The following is a 20,440-nucleotide window of genomic DNA, read 5'->3' as shown; positions in this document are numbered from 1 at the left end:
AAAATTAGAGACTTATCAACCAAGAGAACGGGCACGATTCCGAACAAGTTACGGAATAAAAACCATAATAGAAAAAGCAGTAGAATACAATAAACCTCTAGTGGTAATATTTATCGATTTTCACAAAGCCTTCGATACAGTTAATCTAATCGAAATTAGAAAGCGAATTAGACAGGCATTTAAAGAGGCTGGATATAATATACAAAATCATTATACCATAATATACCTACATCTCTGCACAAGAGATTTGAAGTTAAAGCTAAGAGTTAGGTTGGCTAGGTGCTATGTTTTCTTGACTTTGTTTTATGGAATGGAAGCTTGGACCTTGAATGCTGCATCAATGAAAAAACTAGAATCATTCGAGCTGTGGGTGTACAGAAGAATTCTGAAAATATCATGGACAGAACACGTCACAAACAAATAGGTTCTGAGAAAGATGAATAAAGAAATGGAAATCTTAAATACCATCAAAACAAGAAAATTAGATTACCTCGGACATATTAGTGGAGAGAGCTATAACTTGCTCTAATTGATTATGCAGGGAAAGATTCAAGGAAAAAGAAGCATAGGGAGACGCAGAATATCGTGGCTGCGCAATCTGAGAGAATGGTACGGGTGTACATCAAATAAACTTTTCAGAGCAGCCGTCTCTAAAGTTCGAATATCTATGATGATTGCCGACCTCCGTCGCGGATATGGGACTTAAAGACAATATACATGTATTGTATAATACATACAGGCAACAACCATTGTCAAATTACAGACTACCAGAACGCTACTAGTAATCGCATAAAAATAGAGTGGGGGGTTAGACAAGGTGACCCAATGTGACCTAAATTTTTTAATAGGGTGCTAGGACATGTTTTTAACAATTTGCATTTGATGGTATAGTCATAAATAACTAGCACATTAAATTATCATTGACACGCAGGGATAATCACACCCATGAACTGAAGAACTGAAGAGAAGAATTGGTGGGTGGGTTGTGATTGCGCGCAGCGGTCAAATACCTCCTGCGGTTCTCTCACTCTATTAGGGCGATGCCACATTATGCGTTTTGATCGGATGCGGTGGAGACGCATCCGTTTCCAACGCTACCGGACCGACCTGTCACACTATGCGTTTAGTCTCGTGCAGTTGTAAGCCCGTACCGATGTCTCAAAACGCATCCGTTTCCAACGCAACCGGACCGACCTGTCACACTATGCGTTTTGACTGGATGCGGTGGAAACGCAAAACGCATAATGTGGCATCGCCCTTACCCGTAAGTTAGGTTTGGACCGAAGGGTTAGGTCTTCCTCCTTTCTGACCGCTGCGCGCAATTGCAGTCTGCCCGAATTGGTTTTGGGTAGTAGACGAACGGTTACATAAGCCGAATGTCAAAAAATAGAGTAGTACGGACGGCGAGAGACTGTTCCCCTATAGAAAGACGATCAGTGGGACCACGAAAACGGCACTTTTTCGGAAAACGGAAAACTTACTTTACTATACTAAATTTACATTCAAGATGCAGTAGAAATAAACAAACCAAGACACGTTAAATGCTGCTAGGAGCACTCCCGAATCATAATTTACAATGTATAAACTTTGGAAATCATTATTTGGGATTTACAATGTATATACATTGTAAATTATGATTCGAGAGTAGCATTTAACGTGTCTTGGTTTGTTTATTTTTGCTGCATCTTGATTATAAATTTTGTATAGAGACACATTGAGAAAACAGGCAGAGTCAGGTCTAAATAAAAAGAAGAAGAAGACGACATCTAATACCGTGGAAATATATTGTTTAAGAAGATCCTTAGAAAGATCGAGTCAAGACAGGATAAGAAATGAAAGTCTACGTGAATTTAGATAAATAAATCAAACCTTTAATAGACGACATTTAAACCAAACAACTACAATGGTGTATGGCCATAGCCAAAGAGTGACGGATTAAAGAATACAAGCATTGCCTTCAATCGTGTAGGATTATGGCAAAACCTGTAAATCATTCAATCCAGAGGTGTAACCGGGATGATCCTAAGGGGGGGTTACAATTACTTGATGGTCTCTGGGGGGGTATGGAATGGTAATGGTGTTAGGGACCGTTTAAGTATTACGTATTACGTAACGCAGGTGGGGGGGGGGGGGGGGGTCAAAAATCTTCAAAAATTGCGTTACGCAATAGTTAAACGCCCATTAGAGTGCGTTACGTAGGGGGTGGGGAGGGGTCAAAAATCTTCAAACATCACGTTGCGTTACGTAATACTTGAACGCTTCCTTAAACGTATATAATTCAAAGTACATCCAAGTGGGGGGGGGGGGTTATAACCCCAGAAACTACCCCCTAGTTACGCCTATGATTCAATCAAGGAAGCGTTGCACGATTTTATACTTCTATATAGAAATTATTGACACGTGATCATTATCATTTTAATAAGTTATTAATAATTTTAAGTGCATCTTTTGTATACTTCACAAACCAAACGACCAGAGACACAGTGTTTTTCTTAATTTATTCACGTTATAAGATAAAAAATCGGCCGCACGTTACAAAAAATGTTCATGAGTAGTGGTATCGTGCTACTGTGATACAATGATACAAGTCGAACTGTCTAATATGCTCTGTCCTTGATACATAATATACATTAACATTACACAGTTTAAATTAGAACAGACATTCAGTCGTGGACGTCATTTCAAAGTTTTATCTACTTTATCTTTATTATCAGTCGTTTTCGAGAATCATCTCTATATTTTCGAGTATTTACTGTCTACATTTTTTATAACGTGATGTTTTTACCGTAATATACAAGGACCTTTTAATATATTAGCGGAATTTTAGATAACAAAACATAATTCTTGTTAAAAAAAAGTAGTAGGTATAGTCGCCTCGGAAATTGGTTGGAAAATTTAAACCGAATATAACAAAATTAAGTTTATTAATATATTTTTTTACCAACAAAAATGAGATATTTTAAACAAATAGCGTTTCAAAAATGATGTGCAGAATAATTTTGAATTCGGTTCCGTTAATGAAATTGCTTTTTTTGTTCTTAAAAGTAGAAGAAAGTCTAATTATTCTTGCTTAATATTTTACCCTCTAATAATTTTAACTGTACTAATATGCAAGTCGACTACTAATTACTAATTTTTATGGTTAATGTGATGTTAAAATATCGGCAAGCTCATATATCTTCAAAGCGGCCGTATTGAATTACTTAAACACTTAAACGTCCACTATACTACTCGCGAAGTCGATCGAAGTTCAGCGAGTACGAGAGTGTAAACAGGCACTGTATGCGACTTCGCTTAGCTTCGGCCAACTTCCATTCTCTGGCGGTTTTTGCGACCGAGTCAAAGGAATCAAATTCGGTATCGCCCCGCTTGAATGTGTTCCTCGCGAAGTTGAACGAGTGTGTAGTGACTGGTACTTCGGACTTCGGTCAACTTTCCCGAAGTAACTTCGCGAGAGTGTGGTGCTTGCTACCTTTCATGTTCTGCAACTCTTATCATATCCTTACCATACTCCTGCAATCTTCTTTCTACGTCAGAATCCTCGTTTATTCGCTTCCTAATATATTCACTTCGTATTGTTAGCAAGCATGCCATAAAGAAGTTGAAAAGTGGATTACGGGAGACAGGGGAACTGTAGAAACTATGCATAAATTATTGAAAGCCAAATACCATCCGTCGGTCAGCAAAATTGACAGTAGAGAAGATCTCTAAAACCGAAGCAAAACAACATGCACATTATTGGACAGAAATAGTCAAACAAATAGATGACACCACTACATCCTAACGAATGAGAAAAGATAGAGGAGGATTTTGAATAGGTTAGAGTGGAGTGTTTTAAGAAAAATGTATGGGCTAGTTTTTTTTATTAACTCCTAGAGAGACTTGCAATCTGCCTATTAGGCAATAAGCTTTTTTTCTGACAATGAAGCAGATGACATGTAGAGTATCATTCCAATGAATAATCCTTTTAAATGTATCTAAAACTAAGTTCAACATTGTTTGTGTATGCATTTATAAATATTTGCTTTAAAAACTAAACTAAAGTCTGTGTGATGTAGATAGGTCGGATGGCAGTATAGACGTTTTAGCCTACGGATTAGTTGGGCGGCTAACCGATTTGGGTGCACTGACACTTTTTCACTATAGTTGACACTAAAACCAACTCGGAACGATGTATGGCTTCTTTGATAGATTCTAAAGGGATATTATGCTGAATGATTTCGTTACTGACGTAGTAGGGAGCATCAACAATAATTCGCAGTACTTTACTTTGGAATCTTTGCAAAATCGATATGTTGCTAGCAGTTCCCCACAGCTGGATGCCGGAGATCCACACAAATTTTAAGATTGTTTTGTATAATAATATTTTGAGAGTTTTGATTTGTGATTTGTGACCGATGAGCCAATACATGTTTCTTAATTTGAGGCCAAGTTGCTTGTGCTTAGTGAATATGTGTTTTGTCCAAGTCAGTCGTCGATCCAGGTGCATTCCGAGGTATTTGGCGCTATCAGATTGTGGAAATTGACAATTAATAAATTGAACAGGTGGGCACGTTTCTTTGCGGAAAGTAAACATCACATGTGTTTATTTCAATCCGTTTGCTTTAATACGCTACCTTTTTAAGCAACTTTTGGACCTTATTTAGACTAGTTTGCAGGTTCCTAGAGGCTGATGTTGGATCAATGTGGGACGGCAAAATGGCTGTATCATCAGCAAATGTCGCAACAGTGGTAAGTCGTGTTGATGGCACGTATGCATTATACAGTAAGTACAGGATCGGTCCAAGTGTGGAACTCCTAAATTTATTGGATGCAACTCTGTATATTCACTACCATGTTTTATTTGGAAGTGCCTATCTGTCAGGTATGATTTTAGAAGTTGAAAGTGGGGATGGGGCAGTAGCTTCTTTAGTTGCAGTAACTTGCAATCCTTTATGACACACCTTTTCGAAAGCTTGAGATATATCGAGGAAAGCTGCTGAATAGTGCTGAACAATAGCTTTTACTATTCAGGTCCTTATTCATTTGATTTACCACTCTATGAACTTGCTCTATTTTCCCGTGTTTATTGCGAAATCCGAATTGATGATATGAAATTAGTATATTCTTTTCGTCTATTATAGTTTTTAGGTTTTTAACTTTTTTAGGCAGACGGTATATAGCAAGATTTCCCAATAATGTAGACTGTAGACGGCTTACAACATCTACGTAATGAATTCAGTATTTACGATAATATAAAACGTTAGTTGGTCGTGTATAATAATAATAATAATAGTATAGTAATAAAAAATTCAAATAATTTATGGCTATGCGTATTTTCCTAAATGTTAACAACACCTTGTAAGTCGTACGATACCTGCCAAACAGTGCAAAACAAAAAAAAATCTAAATTTAAATTTAGTCCCTTAAGGTGCTTAACCTTGAACGCCATCATAAATATCGTTGTGAATGTTTTTTTTTGTAATTAGCTCATTTGCAGTTAATTTTGTTTTTTTTTTAGGTAAACAAATATCCGGTTTTGCCTAATCTTTGATACTTTTATTACTTAAGTGACATATTTCGTCAAAGTTTAAGTACTTAGGTAGAAATTACCGAATTAGTTTAATTACTTATGATTGTATTGTTTGTTACACAAAATTAAGTGGTCATTTGTATCATCAACTAACTGACAATTGTACATGGTTTTTAAAGTAATGATAGACGCTGCGTGGCTATAATACATGTAGCATGTAAATTTGAAGTGAATACGTCGCACTGTGACGTATGGGATTCTCATTATTTTCTTGATCATCATCATCATCAGTTGCGCCACAACTGTTGAGCTAAAGCCTTCTTCAGAACAATCGTCCATTTTCCTATGTATCTGGCAACTCTTCCCCATGCTCTAATGCGTTTCCCAAAATTATTTTTCCGTGGTCCGGTTATTTTTGTGTTTATTTTTCGTGACCCACTATTTACATACTATAACAGGGGTGGCCAAACTGTGGCTCGCGAGCCACACGTGGCTCTTTGAAGGATAATCTGTAGCTCTCAACAAATGTAATTTCATTTCTTTTAATTTTTGTGCTTCAAAATGTCTTAAATTACTGCCAACAAATATAAAAGACTAAGTGTAACATCGCAGGACTGATACGACAAGGAGACCCCTTATCACTGTTGCTATTCAATTTGGTATTAGAATTTGTAATAAGTAAAATATCATCTGAGCTGAGAGGAGGATTTGCGAATCGAGGATCAAAACTATTGCTGATGATCTACGTGCAGTCGCTCATTCTACAAGAGACGTGAGAGGTGTGTTTTCACAACTCAAGTAAAAACAGGTAGTTTGAGCTTTCGAATAAATAAAGAGAAGACGAAATAATGCTAGTAGCCAAAAATCCAAGACCAAGACTTAGGCATAACATAACTATTAATTACCATAACTTCGAAGTAATGCCAGAGTTCAAATATCATCAAAGATGACAACCACAAATGAAAAGAGGTATCAGCAAGGATAGCCGCGTGTAATAGAGCATTATACTACTCCCTACCATCATTATTAAGATCTGCTATTAAGATCAAAAAGCTGCTAAAAAGACAATCTAAATTAAGACTTAAGACTGTACATGCCAATTATTCGTACAATTGTTACATATGGAAGTAAAACATCAGCAGGATATAAATGAATTGCTGGTATTTGAAAAGAAAGTTCTCATTCCTGAATGATATTTTGCCATCAGATATGAATTGTCAGGAAAGTGGAGAAGGCGCCGCAATGCTGAATTGGTGACTGTGTATGTACTGAAATAATCGTCAGACATATTATAAAAGCTAAGATAAGATGGGCAGGTTATGTGGTAAGATCAGAGGAAGACATAATCTTAAGACAATGTTTTTTGAGAGACAGTAGAAGATCAGTAGGCTGTCCCATAAAAAGCTAGAACGATGATGAAGAATCAAAGAATCCTGAATTAGTAAAGGCTGCTTGTAGAATTATTTGCATATTTGAAACGAACGCGACGATGATGTGAACTATTTTGTTTCACTGTAAAATTCGTGAAATCCAAACACTGAGAGAAAAATTTAATACCTTTTTTACACTTTTTAAATAATTGTTTAATTGCGGCTCGCGAAAAATTTCAAATTTTGGAAAGTGGCTCGGACTATCAAGGATCTTGGACACCCCTTTACTATAATATACTCACTACATACACTGGTGTGTGTGAGTGTGTGTGTGAATGGGAGGTGCGTGGTGCGAAGTGCGTGGTGCGAGGTGCAATGGGCAAGGTGCGAGGTGCGTGGTACGATGTGCGTGGTGCGTGCTGCGTATTGCTTGGTGCGTGGTGCTTGGTGGGTGCGTGTTGCTTAATGCGTGGTGCTTGGTGCGTGGTGCTTGGTGTGTGGTGCTTGGGGCGTGGTGCTTGGTGCGTGGTGCGTGGTGCTTGGTGCGTGGTGCTTGGTGCGTGGTGCTTGGCGCGTGGTGCTTGGTGCGTGGTGCTTGGTGTGTGGTGCTTGGGGCGTGGTGCGTGGTGCGTGGTGCTTGGTGCTTGGTGAGTGGTGCTTGGTGCGTGATGCTTGGTGTGTGGTGCTTGGTGCGTGGTGCTTGTGTGTGAGTGTTAGGCTAGGTTAGTGCTTGCTAGGCAAGTAATAAAAAATACCACAAAGATAGGCTATCTTGATTAACCAAATGACATAATGAAAACTGTCTTTAAATTGAAATATTGCATCCCTAGCCGGGATGTTGTTCTAAGAACAGTGAAATTTCTTCCATTAATTCAATAAGTCTTTTTAAAACATTCTCTCTTGATAGCCAACGAACTCCGCAGTGTAAAAGGTTCACTTGAAGATCTAAAGCGGCGAGGCCAGGCGACCCAGCATTTTGCTTTCATGGCCCGGTACTGGGTCGCGACCCACCGTTTGGGAAACGCTTCCAATAGATTTTAAATCAGTTTCTATGTTGTCTTGGTACCTAAGTCTCGTCTTCCTCTTGCTCGTTGTCCTATCGGCCCTCTTCGGTCAAAAACTTTTCTGATCATCTTCCTCTCGCCTGATTACATGCCCTGTCCATCTAAGGCGTGCTACCTAATGAATTTTACAACGTTAGGTTCTCCAAAACTTCCATACAACTCAAAGTTGTAACGCCTGCGCCAAAAACCTTGATCTTTATCCCTCCATATATTCTTAGTTTTTCGCTCGAAATGTTTGAGCAGTTCTTGGTCATTCTGTGTAAGTGGCAAATATTTCTGAACCATATTAGTACTGGTCTTATTAGTGTTTTATAGACAGTCAGTTTAATTTTTCTAGGTCTTCTTAAGTCATGGTAACACTTATTGGCGAGCACTATTCTTCTTTTAATTTCTTCACTGGCATTGTTTTCTTTAGTTAGCAGCGAGCCTAGGTATATGAAGGTGTCGACACCTTCCAGTTCTAGGTCGTCAATTATTATTCTTGTAGGTGTCGGGTTGCTTGACTCAGTGCACATATATTTGGTCTTTTGAACATTTTTTTATATTGAATCCCATTCTCTTATTATTTTTTTTCATGTTTATATATTCTCCTGTTTTTCTTTTTACAGTTTCTGTCTTTTCTAGCAATATGTTGTGTAATAAGTTACTTTTTCGTTCGTTTTTCTTGTTTTTACTTACTACTTCCTTCCTTTATTTCGAGAAATAGTCCAGTCAGTGAAGGTAAAATATAGTGTATATGTATAATTTTCTGAACCTGTACCAATTTGCACCACAATTAGGTTATAGGTTCTACTTACCCTCTACTTCAAAGTACTACTATTGTGCCGTAGGGTGCTTTTACCCTGGGGAAATGCCACCCCTTTTCGAGGGTAAAAAAAATTTGTATTACAAATATCACCGGAAGTGAATATATTAACCAATTTTAAGCAACTGTTTTTCTATACATTTTTTTTTTCTGAAAATCAATACTTTTCGATTTATTCGCAAGTGAATATATCAATTTTTAAACGGTTTTTCAAAAGATACTTTGCGAATTACTCAAAAGGTATGAATTTTATCAAAAAAATGATTCTGATAAAAAATGTAGCTTATAAAAAAACAAAAAGAACGGTGGGTTGTAAGGGTAATCAATACAAGCGAAGACAGTTGGTTCTTCTTCGTTAAACGTCAAACCAATACATTTTTCGTAGAAAACTCATTCAACCTATTTTGTAGTGCTTGAAAAAATTTTAATTTTATTTTTTTTTATAAAAGTATCTAAAACCAATCCTAAGGGCAGTTATGACAAAAAGAAGGTTAAATGTAATTGGTTTTTTATTCGTAACTTGCTTAGTTTTTATTCTATCGAGCTATTCGAAATAGTTATTTTCCTAACAAGTGTAGAAAGTCATACTTTTCCGCACGCGACTGCAGTTTGCCGAACGACGCGAAGCGGGAGTTCGGCAAGCAGTCGAGTGCGGAAAAGAGATTTTCTGCAAGCGTTAGGAACAATATTTTTTCTACGAGTCTTTAAAAAATGACCAGATCTTAATCAATTAATTTAATATGAAAATACATACACAAATTAATTCTTTGACAAGGTTGTCAAAACCATACTTTCAGCATAATTGGTTAACATGACGACGATCTTGGTTTCCATGACGACGATTCAAAACCACTGTATTGTCTACTGATTTGACTTTCAAATATTATGTCAAAATTATTTTATTTCATCGAATTCTCGCGTTAATTTCATTAAAACATGAACACAATAAGATATGTTAGAAATAAATTAGTAAATAATATCTAAATATTAGTTTATTGCATGTATTATAATTACTTTAAGGCCATATTAACATATCTAAATTAACACGCGTGCGGAAAAGTAAAACGCGTGCGGAAAAGTAAAACGCGTGCAGAAAAGTAACACGCGTGCGGAAAAGTAAAACTTTCTAAACTAAAACGCATGCGCGAAAGTAGACATTTTTGCACGTTCGTAGAAAAAAAGTATTTTGTAGGTTTTTTCAGGGGCTATAAGATCAAAATTTGCGCTGATTCTGCCATCTTTTTCTTTTGGCTAAGAAACGCAAGAGAGCCCAATACTCCATAAGGGGGGAAGGCAATAAGAGAGAGAGAGAGAGAGAGAGAGAGAGAGAGAGAGAGAGAGAGAGAGAGAGAGAGAGAGAGAGAGAGAGAGAGCGAGAGCGAGAGCGAGAGAGAGAGAGAGAGAGAGAGAGAGAGAGAGAGAGAGAGAGAGAGATAAGATCAAATTAGTTCAATATTTTTTAGCCCATACTTTTTTAAAGGGTTCTAGCTAAAAGGGCTTAGATAAATTGCTGCTTACTATTCTATGCAAACTTTAACTGGCCATATCACATTTAATTTTTATCGTAAAAAAAAATTAATTTTTTGAGTAATGAGCAAAATTTTTAGAAAAAACCTGTAGTTATCAAAACCTACAATTTTGTACTCTACAAAGTTTTGCACATCTCTAATAGTTTTCGATTTACTTAAAAAAAGAGGATTTTTTTGTAAAAATACAAAAATCCTCCTCTCACTTGATTTTGACCTTTGACGAAGGAGAACTATCGTTCAAAAAGCTATTTCTCCGCTTGTATTGGTGCTACATACACCATACATAAACCAACCATTCTTTTTGTTTTTTTGAAGTTATACTTCTTTAGGCGCGATTGAGAGTAAAATTTCATAATACTGCACGCATGCGCACACAGACAGTATGGCGATTAGTTGCTGAATCTTTCAAGTTATGTATAAATATATCAGTGCAAGAAAAGGTGTGAAAAGAATATATTAGTGTTTTTAGTAAATATATTTATTATAATTTTTGTGTCTTTGGATTTGTCTTCCTCAGGAGTAAGATGAGTATTCTAAAACATTTTATTGTATATTTATTATACATACTTCCCTTCCAGTCTGTTTGTTACCGTGAATTGTCATTAGGTACGTCCGAACCGATACAGACACAGTCCTCGTAGCGTATTTGGTATAGCATTCGGCCAGAGATCGAGAGGTCTTGAGTTCGAGTCCGGGGAGCAATCCTATACTTTTTTTTATTTTTTTTTTGAAAGCGGTAAGCACAAAATTAATTTGGTGTTTAAAAAAATTACAACGAACTGTTTAAAGTATATTTTATTTTTAAGAAATCATATAACAGAAGTATAACTTCTTACGTGCGTACAAAGTACACACACATTCTTTTTTTTAAGCTACATTTTCGATGGGTAAAAATGGTCATTGACTAGACTGAAAGAATATATATTCCCTATTAATATAGGGTAAAATATTTACACGGCTTAAAGGAAGAATATGAGCCATGTGCTACAGACGTGACAAAATTTGTACAAGGATCAATTTAATCAGACATAAGTAATTGCTGCCGTTATCGGAATGTTCCACATGTATGGTCAGGAAGATAAGAGACTAAGACAAACTGCTCCAAATATTTACGATGTTGATTGCGTGTGTGAGATGTTCTCGGTCATACGTTGTTGTAATAGCAAGATTGGGATAACTGCCAAATATGTGTGTATTTTATTTTTGCTTTAAATTATTCGTTTTATTGCTTTGTGCATAATTTTATCAGTAATACATGCAATCTATTTTGTATGCAACTTTTATAACTACAAAATAACAAATCACAATGCTTTTTTTTCTAATACACGAAAATAGTTATCAACACAATATGTCATATAGGCCTGGATCCCGCGTATGAAAAAAAAGTTGATTAATAGCAAGCTGAAAATTTGTTAATAGCTTAAGGGTGTCTAGTCGGATAAACTTTGATATATGGGAACACTGGAACAGGGGCAGTTTTAATTGTGGAACAGGTTAAAAATTTGGAACGGTCAGACCACGAAAACGGCACATTTATTTTGTCCGACAGAACAGACTTAAACTCTCCGAACAGAGAATAAACTCTCATGCAAAAATCAGACTGCTATTTATTACCTGTCATAATTCCTGTCAGTTGACATATTCCACTACATGTTCCACTCATTAAAACGCCCATTTGGTGATAAATAGCAGTCTGATTTTTGCATAAGAGTTTAATCTCTGTTCGGAGAGTTTAAGTCTGTTCTGTCGGACAAAATACATGTGCCGTTTTCGTGGTCTGACCGTTCCAAATTTTTAACCTGTTCCACAATTAAAATTTCCCCTGTTCCAGTGTTCCCATATAACAAAGTTTGTCCGACAGACACCCTTAAGCTATTAACAAATTTTCAGCTTGCTATTAATCAACTTTTTTTCATACGCGGGATCCAGACCTAATAGTCATAAGTATTCTGCCTTGTTGTTCGTATCTGTCCCTCTGTATCATTTATTATACGTATATAGTTCCTCATCTCCTCCTAAGTGCCTTCTCTATTGAGGTCGACGATCAATATGGCAAATTTCTCTTTGTTCTGGGCTTGATGAATTAAGTCATTCCCTGTTGTGTGGGTCCAATCTCTGAAGTTTCGGAGCCAGGATTTTTTCTTTCTTTCTATACCTCTTTTACCTTCGATTTTGCCTTCTATTATTGGAGCTGCTCAAATTCGCTATGGCGCATCATGTGTCCTAGATATCAGTACATATAATATATAGGGTGTCAATTTAAAAAGTTGCCACCCCTATAATTTGGTCCCTATAGAAAATCTAAAAATATACAAAAACACGTCAAATTTATTTGTGAGGGGGACATTTTATAGACCAGTTTTCAACTAAATTACACTAACCCTCTAGCGGGGGCGGACACAACCCCCAAAATCTTTAATGGAAAGGGGGGTTGAGTGATACCTCATTTAAAAGGTCGTTCGATTACCTTTTCAAAAATACCAGAAACATTATATTCCTTTTCAGTAATTTTATTTTTTTTATAATTATTTTTAATAATTAAATATCGAGTTCAGAACTCCAAAAATTTTTAGAGTATTGAGTCTGAGTCCAAGATTTTTCCAAAAGTACTGAAAAGAAATATAAGGCATGTGGTATTTTTGAAAAGGTAATTTAATGACCTTCAAAATGAGGTATCACTCAACCCCCCTTTCCATTAAAGATTTTGGGGGTTGTGTCCGCCCCCGCTAGAGGGTTAGTGTAATTTAGTTGAAAACTGGTCTACAAAATGTCCTCCTCACAAATAAATTTGACGTGTTTTTGCATATTTTTAGATTTTATATAGGGACCAAATTATAGGGGGTGGCAACTTTTTAAATTGACACACTGTATATAATATAGTTCCTAACTATTCTCTTTTGTCGTTTCTCTTCATTATTGAATATGTACGATTGTATTGTCGAATACTTATCATTGAGCTGCTATTTGTCTAATTGTTCTCTACTATTGAGTTGTTTTTATTAATTTATTGAATCCAAACGATTTCATTTGAAGAAAGTGATATAACAGAAAGTATACACAAACCACTGCAAGGAGTCTTAATATTAAACAACGACAAAAAAGTAATAAGTTCTGATGGCTAGACGAAGTCGAAGAAATAATAAACAGAAAGAAGGACTCAGAACAGAAACGGAAGGAAGGAGGAAACCTGAAGTGGTTAAATAAATAATTAGTTGAAGACAAGTAAGCATACAACAGAAAGAAATAAAATAAGTCATAAAATAATTACACTTTTATAAAAAAGAAACTTTTTATAATACCACGTTTTTATTATTTATCCTGAACACAACACGACAACACTTTCACTAATCACTTTTATATATTTAAACTGCACATTCTGACACAAGAACTTCGGAATTTTGAAATTTTTGGGAATATATTTATGGGTAGGTAATTATTATGGGGTTATATTGGGTTAATATTTATTTTGGGAATTTTTTATGTAAACAAACTAGCGACGAAATTTTAAATATTTATTACCAATTACAAAAAAATAAAAAAATTTACATGACGTACAAAGTAACGCGATCTATTGAGAAAAGTGAGAACTATGTTACCATATAAAATTTAAAAGTCTTTAAATTTCAAATAAAACTCAATGTATCCATATAAAAGCTGTTGAATATTGCATTGTCGAGTTTTCAGCTATTCTGAAAATTCCAGATTTCTAGCAAGTGGGGAAGTATGTTTAAAATTGATTACAAGATTTTTCCCGATTAAAGTGACAAAGAGCAGAAATGAAAACCCTTAGAAATCGTTATTTATTATCGTAATAATAAATAACGATCATGTAAGCCGAATCAGAACAATACAGAGTGAAGACGGCGAGAGACGGTCCCCCAATAGGAAGACGATCAGTGGGGCAACCACGAAAACGATGGAACGACAACTTACCACAGGCACATTGAAAATAGACAGACAAAGTCTCTCTTGTCTACAGAATAGAAAAAGAGGTGAAGAAAAAGACAATACCATTTTAAAGTTGTCTACTTCAAAATGTATAATAATATGTCTGAATTGATAAGAGAGCAAGAGAGGAAGATATTGGTAAAGTATATAAAAGTTAAACATTTTGTGATACCTAATCATCTACATTTAATTTTTAACCACGCTTTAGCACTATAAAAATCCCTTTTCCAATAATAGGCCAGGGTAATAAGACAAAAATATACCCTGTTCGTGACACTTCAGCAGCCAGGGTACTGAAGCGTTTTTTCGACAGGTAATACCTATAGGAACAAATTATAACTATTTCCTGCGTAGGATCTGGCGGCCATTTTTATTTATAAACAATTAACTGTCAAACAATGGCATTTCCCCTTTTTTTCAAATCAACGGAAAACAGTGAAACTTATGATTTTTTTAGTACAAATATCTTCGAGATTATCGAAAAAGCTTTAAAATGACGTATTACAAAGTTTGATATAAATGTACTCATTTATTGTTAATATAATTGCGAAAAAAGGTCGGAATTGCAAAAAAAATATTTTCTCAATAACTGCTGTAAAAATTAGTGTACAGCTTTTAATTTTTTGTCAAATGAGGGTTCTTTGGTGCTTAATATTTGTTAAAAATTTGTTTATCCCAGAGAGCATTTTTTTGCAATAACACAAGTCAGAAAAAAATGACCTTAGAACTATTCCACATGTGTCAAATGACAGAGCATGATCTAAATTTTCAACATGGTTTAAAAAGTGAATAAAAAATGCATTTATTAGTAATAAATAATTATGCAAAAGTATCGTCAATTTTTTTTTATAAACTTTTTGAATAACTTTTTTTAAAAAAATTAACTTTTTTACCCTGTTTTAAGTGCACAACTACCAAGTAATGTTATCTATATCATTATTGATAAAAAATTGTAATAAATATGTATAATTTCTTATATAACAAAATAAAAGATTTACGATACTTTTGCATAATTATTTATTACTAATAAATGCATTTTTTATTCACTTTTTTTAAACCAAGTTGAAAATATAGCTCCTGCTGTTTCATTTGACACCTGTGGAATGGTTCTAAAGTCATTTTCTTCTGACTTATGTTATTGCAAAAAAAAATGCTATCTGGGATAAACAATTTGAATAAAATTTAAACAATTGAATGAATCGCTTTGAAATTTTTATCACATGTTAAGCACCAAAGAACCCTTATTTGACAAAAATTTCAAAGCTGTACACTAATTTTTACAACAGTTATTGCGAAAATATTTTTTTTGCAATTCCTACCTTTTTTCGCAATTATATTAACAATAAATGAGTATATCAAACTTTGTAATACGTCATTTTAAAGCTTTTCCCATAATCTCGAAGATATTTGTACTAAAAAAAACCATAAGTTTCCCTGTTTTCCATTGATTTGAAAAAAAAAGTGAAAAATGCCATTTTTTGACAATTAATTGTTTATAAATAAAAATGGCCGCCAGATCCTACGCAGGAAATAGTTACAATTTGTTCTTATAGATATTACCTGTCGAAAAAACGCTTCAGTACTGAAGCGTTTCAAGTGTCATGGAAAAAACCTTATTACCCTGGACTATAAGTAATAATTGATGCAATGGTGGGTTACAGAGTAGAGTAAGAACAACTATAATATTTTTTCCACCTACCTCTACCGAAAGTATACTTTTCCGGACCTGATTGTAGGGAGCAAAGTTGTACTTTTCCTCCCTAGGGAGGAAAATATTTTTCCTCCCTAGGGAGGAAAAGTAAAAGTGACGTCATTCATGAAATATAACTTATTGACGCCCTGTACAATATCTATTTTCTATTACGTAAGTATCTATACATTTTAACGTTTATTTATAAAACACCCAGTATTTTGCAGAATGGTAAAAAACAGTAAATTGTTATTTTGATTTAACAATGTTTACATTAATAATTTGACTTATATTTGACAGTTGACAGTTATATTGTACCTACTAGTTAGTTTTAGTTTTAATAAATTTTGTTGGTTAGTTACGTACATAAATTAAGTAAAAATGAAAAATGACTTGTTATTAATTTGAGGAAGGTGGAAAAACCATATGTATAACATGGGAGTAAAGTGCCTTTTCCTCCCTTGAATGATTACTGCCCTCCGCTACGCGTCGGGCAGTAAACTTCATTCTCGGGAGGAAAAGTAGCACTTTCCTCCCTTGTTATACAAATAGCTATTACATATTACTCATTGTTAAGTGCTACTAGCAATAAAACAAATATTGTAAATGCAAATAATGGTTCATTATGAACCAGTAGATGGCGTTTTACCCACGGGTACCGCCTTGGTGGGTAGAACCAGACAAGAGTAGAGTGGAATTTAGTCTAGCCTGCATAATGGGGTGAGACAACTACTTTGATTAGATGTAAAAATATTCCAATTAAGCAGGGTTCTCCACTCGACTGATTCCAGGACATTTTTACCAACATTTCCTACGGAAATGAAATGTTTTCGATCCAGTTGCTACATATATTCTTATAAATAGCTACTAATTTTCTCATTTGATATGCAAATGGACTTTTGCTAATGCCGAACACATATTAATTATATGCTGGCACAAAAACTGCTTCGTGCGGGTATTGAATAAGAACAATTTATTGTTTTGTTTGTTATTGTAAAGCTGAAACCGGTTCTAACGCATAAAAAAATCGGTAATGAGTCATTGAGATATGCCTAATGATTTTGAATAATAATAGTTGAAATAATGGCCGGCGGTGCGTATTAATTCTAATCTACTAAATCTGATTTCGAGGCGAGGAGAAAAAAGTTGATGCTTAACATTACGAAATTGTTTTAACGCTTAAACCGATCCCAACTTAGTCCATGTAATGAGGCCGCATCCGTATGAAAAAATTTTCTGATTCGGTCTCTTTGCGGATTCCTGTTCAAAAATGTCCCCTTTAAACAAACCAGAAGCGTGTTGGGCGAAATTTTTTAGGCAGAAATTGTTTAAACGTTTTTTTTTAAGCTCAAAATACTTTATTTTTTCTTCGGAAAATATTGTTTTAGGTTTTTTTGGATCATTTTAAGCAAAAAATGTCTGATGTTATTTTTCTCAAAAGCTGATCGTTTTCGAGTTATAAACGATTTAAAACCTGAAAAATGCGAAAATATGTATTTTCGAGGCTTGAAAAGTCATGTATAAATTATTTTATTTTATTGGTACCTTATTTTACTTATCTATAGTACGCCTAGCGTGTTTAAATTCAACTTTCAAAAACGCGAGTGTTTTAACGTTACCATGGCAAACATCGACAGTTTTTAGTATTGATCTGACAAAAGTACATACCTTGTTACGTCTAATAATTAAAATGTGAATAAAATATTACTAACGAATTAATGTTTCAAAAGCTTTATTCAAATATTTGAAAATCTTAATCTTTTAAATGAATGTGAAAAGTCCAGTTGGTATTTTATAACGTTTTATACTTTATTGTATATAACATTTTCTGAAGGTAAGCAAGAACAACTCGTTCATCTGTATCTGTTACCTTTTGCTCTTCCATCCATTTAGTCAACTTGTCGTAATATTTTTTATAAGAGTTTGATTTTTGCGGTATTTACTGCGAGTTTGCTTTACTATTTAAGTAATCAATCTTATAACTCATTTTTAAGTAATATACAACCAGTAATAACAATTAATCTTATGCTTAGTATTTTCGCATTCTTCAGATGTTAAATCGTTTATAACTCGAAAACTGTGAGCGGCCGTGGGTAACGGCATAAACGCTGGCCTCATACGCCAGTAGACGTGGGTTCGATCCCTGCCAAAGACACCATTTTCATTTCCAATAATGACACGAGCCGTCTCACCGTGCCTCGGAGAGTACGTTAAGCCGTCGGTCCCCCTGAGCTAGTGTACATCGGCACTAGTTACTTGAAACAGGGTTAAAGATGTAATTGGCGCTGGAACTATCCGAAAGGATCTCCCCGGCAAAAATGCCATACGATATTATTATTATTATATTATTAACTCGAAAACTATCAACTCTTGAGAAACATGAATAGACCTTTTTTATTTAAAAAGATCCAAAAAACATTAAAAAATATTTTCCGGAGCAAACGTGATCATTTGAATTTGTTAAAAAAATTGTTTAAACAATTTCTGCCCAAAAATTTCGCCCGGCATCCCTCTGATTTGTTTAAAAGGAACATCAGCAATCCGCAAAGAAAGCGAATCAAAAGTTTTTCGTACGGGAGCGGGCTCACAACATGGGCTAACTAGAATTCTTCATTTTGCATAATATATCAATGTCGACCTACGCAGCGCTTTGACTTTAGTGTTTAAAATCAAAGTTATTTGAAAAACTCTTGCTCAAAGGACTTAAAGCAATTATTATTATAGACGTTCTTCCGACACTTTCATTTCGAAATCATACACTTCACAATTCCGTCAGGTGTTAACAATATCGTATACCAAGTAAAAAAAAATGCGCCGATAGGTGATAGACGAATTGTTAAAAAATCCACAAGGAAACATTTCCTGTAGCTGGCTGTATACCATTAATCACCAAAAGGTATATTTATTTAAAAAAACCCCAAAGGTCCACATCTATCACAGAACGCTTTCGATCTAAGTGCATAACCTGATACAAGCAACCTAATATAAGCAACCCACCTGCCTTGTAGGGGGTCATAGGATGCCATAGGCCACATCCTTACGGATTTTTATCCATCACTTGGATTTTTCAATAATAATGTCATTGAAACACATTTTGTTAACATTTAAATGGTTTTCGCCGATATATTTTTGGTGGCTCAGCATGTGGTTGTAACAGCATTGATGATGATCTGCTTAGATCGAAATCGTTCTGTGTTAGATGTGTCCCTTTGAGGGTTTTTTTTTTAATAAATATACTTTTTATAAAGGATTTTTCATTAAAAATTTTTTAGATGAATTATGATTTGGCGTAAATGTATAATACTCTACAATGACATTATACAAATTGAATACGAATCAATGATTATTTCCTTCCCATGTAAGGTTGGCCTACCTATGGAATTTGCAATTTGTGGTGATTACTATAAACAAATCGTCTACTCAGCGTTTCCCAAACTTATTTTTCCGTGGCCCGGTTATTGTTGTGTTTATTCTTCGTGACCCACTATTTACATACTACATACTCACTACATACACTGGTGTGTGAGTGTGTGTGTGTGAATGAGAGGTGCGAGGTCCGAGGTGCGAGGTGCGTGGTGCGAAGTGCGTGGTGCGAGGTGCAATATGCGAGGTGCAAGGTGCGAAGTGCGAGGGGCGATGTGCGAGGTGCGATGTGCGAGGTGCGTGATGCAATGTACGAGGTGCGTGGTGCGATATGCGATGTGCGTGGTGCGATGTGCGTGGTGCTTCGTGCTTGGTGCATGGTGCGTACTGCGTGTTGCTTGGTGCTTGGTGCGTGGTGCTTGGTGCGTGGTGCGTGATGCGTGGTGCTTGGTGCGTGATGCTTGGTGCGTGGTGCTTGGTGCGTTGTGCGTGGTGCTTGGTGCGTGGTGCTTGGTGTGTGTTGCTTGGTGAGTGGTGCTTGATGCGTGGTGCTTGGTGCGTGGTGCTTGGGGCGTGGTGCTTGGTGCGTGTTGCTTGGTGGGTGGTGCGTGGTGCTTGGTGCGTGGGGCTTGGTGCGTGGTGCTTGGTGCGTGGTGCTTGGTGCGTGGTGCTTGGTGCGTGATTTGTGGTGCGTGATTTGTGGTGCGTGGTGCGAGGTGCGTGGTGCTTGGTGCGTGGTGCTTGGTGCGTGGTGCATGGGCACCTTCTCTTGTACTTTAAATACAGTTAATTGCTACCTTGTAATGTTATAGATTGTTCGAGTAATAAAAAATACCACAACGACAGGCTACCTTGATTAACTAATTGACATAATGAAAACTGTCTTTAAATTGAAATATTGCATCCATAGCCGTTGGTGGATGTTGTTCTAAGAATAGTGAAATTTCTTCCATTAATTCAATAAGTCTTTTTAAAAAATTCTCTCTTGATAGCCAACGAACTTCGCAGTGTAAAAGATGTTCATGTTCACTTGAAGATCTGAAGCGACGAGGCGACCCGGCATTTTGCTTTCATGGCCCGGTACTGGGTCGCGACCCACCGTTTGGGAAACGCTAGTCTACGTGATTTTAGAAGTTCCCATATTAAATAATATGGAATT

The 20,440-nt window shown here is 35.7% G+C and overlaps 1 protein-coding gene across 4 annotated transcripts in view; it reads left to right on the top strand.

The window, feature by feature from the left end:
• Window positions 1–20,440, top strand: part of LOC114333341 (sestrin homolog) — a 388,509-nt gene that overhangs the window by 22,996 nt on the left and 345,073 nt on the right. Inside the window, exon 1 of one of the 4 annotated variants that reach the window (XM_050642744.1) lies at window positions 4,684–4,731. The exons of the other annotated variants lie outside the window; for them this stretch is intronic. Coding sequence (XP_050498701.1) covers window positions 4,684–4,731 — 48 coding nt within the window. Of the gene's footprint in view, window positions 1–4,683; window positions 4,732–20,440 lie in introns of those variants that run through there. 4 annotated transcript variants of the gene reach the window in all.

This window comes from Diabrotica virgifera, chromosome 2, assembly GCF_917563875.1.
Source record: "Diabrotica virgifera virgifera chromosome 2, PGI_DIABVI_V3a".
Classification (NCBI taxonomy): Eukaryota; Metazoa; Arthropoda; class Insecta; order Coleoptera; family Chrysomelidae; genus Diabrotica; species Diabrotica virgifera.
This window is presented reverse-complemented; position numbering and strand designations above follow the sequence as displayed.